At 38.7% G+C, this 7,866-nt stretch overlaps 3 protein-coding genes across 3 annotated transcripts in view; all 3 read left to right on the forward strand.

Moving 5' to 3' along the window:
- LOC102298663 (anoctamin-1) overlaps positions 1-200 on the forward strand; it is a 22,986-nt gene extending 22,786 nt beyond the window's left edge. The window contains exon 29 of the mRNA XM_005933058.3: positions 74-200. The gene's annotated coding sequence lies outside the window, so the exon portion shown is untranslated. The remainder of the gene's footprint in view (positions 1-73) is intronic.
- On the forward strand, positions 83-5,620 carry cers3b (ceramide synthase 3b). Its single transcript, XM_005933057.2, has 11 exons — positions 83-222; positions 1,123-1,299; positions 1,430-1,547; positions 3,247-3,365; positions 3,460-3,517; positions 3,628-3,678; positions 3,768-3,860; positions 4,321-4,449; positions 4,823-4,929; positions 5,021-5,174; positions 5,285-5,620. The coding sequence occupies exons 2-11, from the start codon at positions 1,127-1,129 to the stop codon at positions 5,402-5,404; spliced, it is 1,122 nt and encodes a 373-aa protein (XP_005933119.1). The 5' UTR covers positions 83-222; positions 1,123-1,126; the 3' UTR covers positions 5,405-5,620.
- Positions 5,621-6,383: 763 nt separating this feature from the next.
- Positions 6,384-7,866, forward strand: part of cfap161 (cilia and flagella associated protein 161) — a 4,920-nt gene continuing 3,437 nt past the window's right edge. The window contains exons 1-4 of the mRNA XM_005933056.3: positions 6,384-6,574; positions 7,213-7,302; positions 7,390-7,607; positions 7,699-7,780. Coding sequence (XP_005933118.1) covers positions 6,503-6,574; positions 7,213-7,302; positions 7,390-7,607; positions 7,699-7,780 — 462 coding nt within the window. The 5' untranslated portion in view covers positions 6,384-6,502. The remainder of the gene's footprint in view (positions 6,575-7,212; positions 7,303-7,389; positions 7,608-7,698; positions 7,781-7,866) is intronic.

Genomic DNA, 7,866 nt, shown 5'->3' on the forward strand with positions numbered 1-7,866 from the left:
CACAATGAGACACATTGTACAGATGAAGTGAGGCAGCAGACTGAGCTGATATTTGCTTTCTATAACTATGAAGAATGGCTTTACAATAGCAGGAAGAGGGATCGTCTAGGATCACAGGACAGTGTTGTTACCTGGTGTGGATAAGAGGAGTACCACTGAGTTGTATGAGTAACAGACTGGCAGAGGAAAACACCAGACACTACTCACACTGGGACACTGAAGGTGAGTGTGTGTTTGGGTAGACATTTCCATACTTAGTTTTTATGTATTTTGTTACCTAAACTAAAGGATGTAATAACTTCAATCAAGCGGAAGGCTGGAATTATTGAAGTTTACACCATATTTAACTGTTTCTCTAGTTTCATCATTCTTTGTCGCTTTGTCTGCCTCAGCTTCCCTCTCTATTGTTAGAACTTGTCAAGACAACACCGCTTGCGGGCACATTTGACTGTTCTTATGCTGACTTATTAACTACCTTTGAGGCTCAGGGACACACTGATATGACTCAGTCTATCGTAGCGAGTAAATTTAGAGCAAATATTTTAACTGATCATTTAAACCAGTTACAATCCAGCTTAAGTACTTTTCTCACTGCTCAAAAAACACACTTTTATCTACAGTTATGATCAGAGTCCACGAGAAGAAGGACTTTGTTTCTCCTTAATCTCCCTTTTGAATTGCTCCTCACCCATCTTTATCTTTCTTGCCCTTTGATATCTACGCAGTTCTTCTTCTGTATATTGCTCACTTCATTCATGACTACCAGTACATCGAGAATTGATATTCGAGTTGAAGATAGTGGAAAGTCGAATCAAAAATTGCTGCTGTGATGAAAAGTTGGCACCATATGGTAGATTTCTTGGCTGTGAATGTGCTTGGATCATAGCAGCAGCCTGATCTTGATGCCATCTAGTGACCGCTGTTAAGTTTCAAGAATATGTATGTGGCTCATTCAGTGGCGTCACACTACTTTGGCAGGAGATCTTCATGATAACAAAAAGAAAAGAGGGAAATGTAACAAGAAAAGAATAGAAAAAAATTCATTTGAATTTGGAAACAAGATTTTTATTTATTTACTTGAGTAACAGTGATAGTTAGATGTAATTTTTGTGTGTTTTCCAGCATCATGTTGCAGACAGTTGGGGAGTGGATCTGGTGGGATCGTTTGTGGCTGCCAGGAAATTTGTCCTGGTCTGCTTTAGAGGACAAGGAAGGTCGTGTCTATGCGAAAGTGTCTCATCTTTATGCCTCTCTACCCTGTGCCCTTTGCCTGCTTGTGGTCAGATACTTGTTTGAAAGGTAAGACCACAAAGTATGTAAGTAAATATGCCTGTGTGTCAATGAGATTAGTAACGCAGTCATCTGGTTTTAGAATCCCAGGACTTTTTTGTGTTTAGAAGGAAGTGACCGGCTTTTGGTGCTGTTTCAGGTACTTTGCCACACCACTGGCTAATTTTTGGGGAATCAGGGACAAGATACGTCTCCCAGCAGAACAAAACCCTATACTAGAAAAATACTTCTGCAGCCAAACACGGGTTCCTTCTCAAGTGAGTTTTACTGCGAACACATGGATAATACAGTGATGTGAAGCCCCCACCCTGATCTCTTTTTTCAGACATATTTGTTACACTTATATTTTTTCAGGTCATCAACCGCAGCACGGTGGTTAGCACTGTTGCTGCACAGCAAGAAGGTCCTGAGTTCAATTCCACCATCAGGCCGGGGTCTTTCTGTGTGGAGTTTGCATGTTCTCCCCGTGTTTGCGTGGGTTCTCTCCGGGTACTCCGGCTTCCTCCCACCGTCCAAAGACATGCAGCTTGTGGGGATAGGTTAATTGGATAATCCAAATTGCCACTAGGTGTGAATGTGAATGGTTGTCTGTCCCTATGTGTTAGCCCTGTGACAGACTGGCGACCTGTCCAGGGTGTACCCCGGCTTTTGCTCTATGACAGCTGGGATAGGCTCCAGCGCCTCCCGCGACCCTGAAAAGGATAAGCGGAAGCGAATGGATGGATGGAAACAACCTTTATTATTAGACAAGGATAATCAGAGTAAATACAAAATGCAGTTTTTGAATTATGCTTTTTATTATTAAGGGGAAAAAGGTTGTCTGGACCTATGTGAAAAAGCAATGACCCATAAACCCCACAACTGGTTGTGCCACCCTTGTTATCAAGAACTATAATCAAGTCTTTAGAATAACTGAAACTTAATCTTTCACATTACAATGGACGGCTTATTTAATGTCATGACAGAGTATTTCAATTGGATTTAAGACTGGACTTTGATTACGCTAATCTAAAATCTTTTATTTAAAAAAAAACTTTTTTTTTGAGCCATTAACGTAAATTTTCTGGTAGGTTTCAGATATGTGTCTCCCTATCTGAGCGCGCTTGAGCTTCAGTCATCCAGGTCTTGAAGCAGGAGAGCAGTTCTGGGATATGATGCTCTTTTTCTGAAATGCTGTGTTAGTTTTATGTCACATGTAACAGGACTTAAACCAGTCCACAGAATATTTTCCCCAAATATGAGCCGAGCCTTTGTGTTCTTTTTTGGTCAGCAGTGGTTTTCTCCTTGAAACTCTCACATAGATGTCATGTTCGACCAGTCTCTTTCTATGGTTGAATCATTAACTCCTCATCATTAACCTTAACTGAGGCAAATGAGGTCTGCGCTTTTGCGACCTGGACGAGCCTCCTTGGAGTGATTTTGATAGGTTGGACAGTCTTGGGAAGGTTCACCATTGTTCCAGGTTTTTCTCTATTTGTGGATAAGTGCCTTTATTATGGTTCAAGGAGTCCCAAAGCCTTTATAACCCTTTCCTGAAATGTCAGGAAAGGGTTATTTCCTTGAATACTTAAAAGTGTAATTTAACTGCTGCATTTACTATTTACTCAGGTTATCTTTGTCTAATAATACCATTTGTTTGATGATCTGAAACATGTAAGGGTGTCAAATATGACAAAAAAAATAGTAAATGATTGAAAGTACAAAAGAAAAACAAATCCAGATTTTTGTTCAAATAAGCTACAGGTAAAATGCATTTTAATGGAACATCATAAAGTCTTTTTACGTGTGCATCACATCCCTTTAAACATGTTTGGTTGCCACAAATGTTAGTGGAATTGCACTGTTAATGTGTGTTAATAATCAAAGACTAAAGCTTACTGCTTGTGTAACCTTGGAGAGGGTGCGTCCAAATGTGGAAAGGTTATAAACACTGGAATGTCTCCTGTTGTGTCTCAGGCTGACGTGTGGTCTCTGTGTAAGAAGACTGGCTGGCCAGAAAGGAGAGTTCAGGTGTGGTTCAGGAGGAGAAGGAACCAGGAGCGACCGGGGCTTCGAAAGAGGTTCAGTGAAGCCAGGTGAGCGTATGTCTGTGTGAACTGAAGATGCACTGATGTGAAAAGATTAATGTCTATGCAAATATGTGACGTTATTGCTTTTGCCTGTCAACAGCTGGAGATGTGCATTTTATCTTTTTGCATTTTTTGGTGGAATCCTAGCTCTCTATGATGTAAGTACTGGGACTGTCCTTACAAGGCATTAGTGAACAGCCAGCTTGGTTGGTTTGTTTCTCTGATATTCACATCACACTCTCTGCTTTACTGTTTTCCTTGGATTTAGAAACCCTGGGTTTATAATCTAAGGGAAGTTTGGGCAGGTTTTCCTAAACAGGTACATGCCTTTACCTTTGGTATTTGCGATGGATTACACAGTACAGCATGATGAATGACACAAAAACACACCTGCTTGTCCCCACACAGTCCCTTCTGCCATCACAGTACTGGTATTACATGTTGGAAATGGGCTTCTATCTTTCTTTGGTCTTCAGTCTCACATTTGATGTGAAACGAAAAGTAAGTGTACAAATGTGTAGAGTGACAATGAAGTAGTTTCATTTATTTTAATCTTGGAGGATTTGTTTTCTACCCACAATACAACCTCCCCCACTATGTTTTATGCAGAGCCAAAGGACAATCACGAGCTTTTTAATAAATAAACATTTTTAATAAATGTTTAATAAATAAATAATAGGTTTCAATTATTCAGGCACAACATATGCATTTCTGTATATTAGAAATAATAAGAAAATGAGCAACGTAAAACAAAATTGTTGCTTCTACTATACATAAATGAATCACACTTAAATGTGTAATCATCTCCCAAAGGCACATTTTGAGACAGAAAAATATTTAATGTAATAATGTCATTAGATTGTTATTAGATTAGATTTTTGTGTTTTTAGAATACAGTTTTGGGGGCAAAGCCTGTTGTATTATGTGATCTTTGTGTCTTATTTGTCCTGTTTACTTTTAGGACTTTAAAGAGCAGGTGGTTCATCATATGGCCACACTGACTCTCCTGAGTTTTTCCTGGATTTCAAACTTCGTCCGTATCGGAACCCTTGTCATGGTTGTTCATGACTCTTCTGACATCCTACTCGAGGTCAGTGCTGTAGCTGTATTAGCTTTAGTGAGGGTACTTATACTTATGGGTATGTGGTGTTGCATTGTCAGTTAGTCAGAAAAAGACTGATTAAAATTTGAACTTCAGCCAGCCACTCTTTTGAAATGATTGCATTTGTATTTTTTTTATGATGACCTTTTTTTCTTAAAAAAAAAAAAATTGTAAAGGTGGTGATCCAGCAAAACTCTGGCAGTGAACAATTTCTGAGGTGGCATGTAAAATAAGAAAACTCATTCTTTGTGTTTGGAGGCTTTTTTAATGTGTCAAAATATACATAGATTTAAGTATAGTGTTACTTTAGGCATATTTGATGGCAAAATAGGTAACATGTATTTACTCTCCCCCCTTATAGGGTGCAAAAGTATTCAACTACGCCACGTGGCAGCAGACTTCTAATGGCATGTTTGTGGTGTTTGCAGTCGTGTTTATGGTGACAAGACTTATTGTTTTTCCTTTTTGGTAAGTATTTTAAAAGAAAAATTGCACCCTAGTGATGATCTTGATGATCTTAGTGTGATATGTTAAAATATTACGAGTGTGTTTTCCACAGGCTGATTCACTGTACATGGGTGTACCCACTGGAATTGTATCCTGCCTTCTTTGGCTACTATTTCTTCAACGTCATGTTGTTGGTTCTCCAGTTGCTCCACCTGTACTGGGCTGCTCTCATATTAAGAATGGTTTACAAGTTTATCTTTACCCAGGTGGGTTTACAGATGTCTCTGTGTCCATGCATGTGGGATGTGTGGGAATGTGGGGTATGTGTTATTTCTGTCTGTGTTGTTTATCCTCTTTGCTTATTTTCATCCTGCAGCTGGAAGGCGATGATAGGAGTGATAAAGAGGAAGATGACAGTGACCCACCGATAGAAAGAAACCACAAACCGAGTCACATGAATGGTTCTGGTGCCAGAGGCAGGGCCAATGGCCACTGAAACATACAGAGAGAAACAGAGAAAGATGTACAGCAGATATGTGGACATTTTTCTTCAAGTCTTTGGATTACAACTGTTAGAGTTTAACTGTTTGTAAAATGATAAAGCATATAGTATTATTCTAAAGCACAGAATATTATTGCATAGGTAACTGTGAAGGATTACAAAAATAAACTTGTATGACACTACATGCTTTCTGCAACGCCGTGACCACATGTTGTTTTATTCCACTCTTAAATGAAAAACAGAAATTCTTTTTCATTTATTTTGTGCTTTTGTATGTTGGTGGGAATAATTAGTAACAATAAAGACAAATATGAAAATGTATCAGAGGGACAGGTCACGCTGGAGAGGCGTAGCTGAGATAGTTTGGACATGTGCAGAGGGGAGAGAGTGAATATACTGGACAAATGATGTTGAATATGGAGCTGCCAGGTAGGAAGAAAAGAGGAAGACCACAAAGAGGATTTCTGGATGTAGTGAAGGAGGACATGCAGAGGGTTGGTGTAATAAAAGAGGATGCCTGGGGTAGAGTGAGACAGAGGCAGATGATCCGCTGTGATGACTTCCAAAGTGAGCGGCTGATATGATATGACAATATGACTTTTAGATCTCACATGCATGGGTTATTCTATTTCAAATAGGACAAATTATAAACCATGAACCTTTTAAAATAAGATGTACTTTATAAATGTTGCAAATAAATTACAGTTGCCAAAATAGAAAAAGCACATACAATTACCAATAAAGAGGCTCAAGTCAATACCATTAAAATAAAATAAAATAAAAAAAACAGCTCAAAAACACACACAAAAACAATACAATTGCTCTATAGAGCAAAAAAACTTTAAAAAAAAATCAAATCAAGCAAGATTAAAGCGGATTAAAAAGCCACAACACAAATATATGGCTGTATGAATGTATTACACTGCAGTTGTTTTGTTTCTAATTACAACCTCGACGTCTCGCGACGATCAGCGAGAACTGACGAGTACACCGTTACCATAGAGACTACATCACAAACCAAGCTAAAATAGCTAAAGCAGCTAAACTTGTTAAAGTTTCCGGCATGTACTCGCAGTTTTGCCTGAGTGAAAAATGGCACATATAAGAACTTACCGCACACCTGTGAAAATGGGAAACTGGTTTGAAGAGCAGCGCTTAAAAGAGGTTTGTTTAAAAAGAGAGAGAGAGAAAAAACTACTGGAACATTTAATGTTTCAACCAGCAATGGGTTGAAAATAGCACTGGTAGTAATTCAGTGTTATTATGTATGTTTAGGAAGTGAATTTGATTCGGGGTTACGAGGTTCTAGTTAACACAGACTTACTGCGAACTGGGCATCGATCTAATAAATAATAACAAATAGTCTGCTAATTTTTGGAATTTTTTAATAAACATTTAGCCTTTTACAATTCATGGTCAAAATATTCCGATATTCTTCGAAATGTACTTTACATCTGACTGTTTATAGTCCTGTTTGCACACCTAAAGAAAGTATTCAGTGCTAGACGTTTTATGAGTTGTAGGCAACACAAAAATACGTTGATATAGCTATTGGGGTAAAGTTTTCAGGGTTCAACTGCACAGAGACAAAAACAAACGCAAAATGTCACGCAGCTAGATATAATCCTGAAATACTGAATTTGGGAGATTACAAATAATTTTTGTAATAATGGTTTAATGATACTGTAAATGTTTTTAAGTAATTGGTTTACTTTACTTGCTACAGTAACTAGTAGTGGTGGGACTGAAAAGAAAACTGTGTTAAAGAGTACTTACTTGATGTCTTATTTTTTTTCCTCCAGGATGAAGTAAAAGAACATCTGGAGAAAAAAGAGAGGGGTGAGCTTGCTGGCCAGAAAATGGACTTCCTCAAAGAGAACATTTTAAAACCGGTAAAATGGGTTTTAACCTAATAAAATACTTGTTGAAACCAATCACACTGGCAATGTGCTAATAAGGGACTTTATCTGTTTGTGTAGGTGAAATTCTCCGTGACAAATGATGGCACTCTGCACTTTGGTGATATTGTGATGTTAGTGAACATGGGAGGAGGAAACAGGGAGTGCAGTGCAGTGAGCATCAATGCTGATGTTAACAGCTTAACAAAGATTCCTTCTCCCAGCATTCAAGCTCCGTGTGCAGTCAGCGCTGTCAGGAGTGTCCAGCCGTGCACACGCACAGCTTTCGTCATTACCAGGTAAACACCCTCAAATTTACATTAACATAAACTTTAATACTTATAGCAACACCCTGATTTAAATCTGCAACATCTGCTTGTGTGACATCAGTGTAGATGGCAGTCCTGAGGGATCCACTCTTCATTTTGAGCAAAGTTTTGCCTTAAAGACAACAAGTGGCTTTGCCAGGGGAGTAAGTGAACACACACACACACACACACACACACACACACACACACACACACACACACACACACACACACACACACACACACACAC

Source organism: Haplochromis burtoni, unplaced genomic scaffold, assembly GCF_018398535.1.
Source record: "Haplochromis burtoni strain Fernald_Lab_line unplaced genomic scaffold, NCSU_Asbu1 Contig_164, whole genome shotgun sequence".
NCBI classification, from domain to species: domain Eukaryota; kingdom Metazoa; phylum Chordata; class Actinopteri; order Cichliformes; family Cichlidae; genus Haplochromis; species Haplochromis burtoni.

Bases quoted from the DNA above. Each gene is read 5' to 3' on its own strand.
- cers3b (XM_005933057.2), top strand. From the start codon at position 1,127: ATGTTGCAGACAGTTGGGGAGTGGATCTGGTGGGATCGTTTGTGGCTG. The intron at 3,861-4,320 runs GTAAGTGTACAA...GTTTACTTTTAG, and splicing joins CATTTGATGTGAAACGAAAA to GACTTTAAAGAGCAGGTGGT. The intron at 4,930-5,020 runs GTAAGTATTTTA...TGTTTTCCACAG, and splicing joins CTTATTGTTTTTCCTTTTTG to GCTGATTCACTGTACATGGG.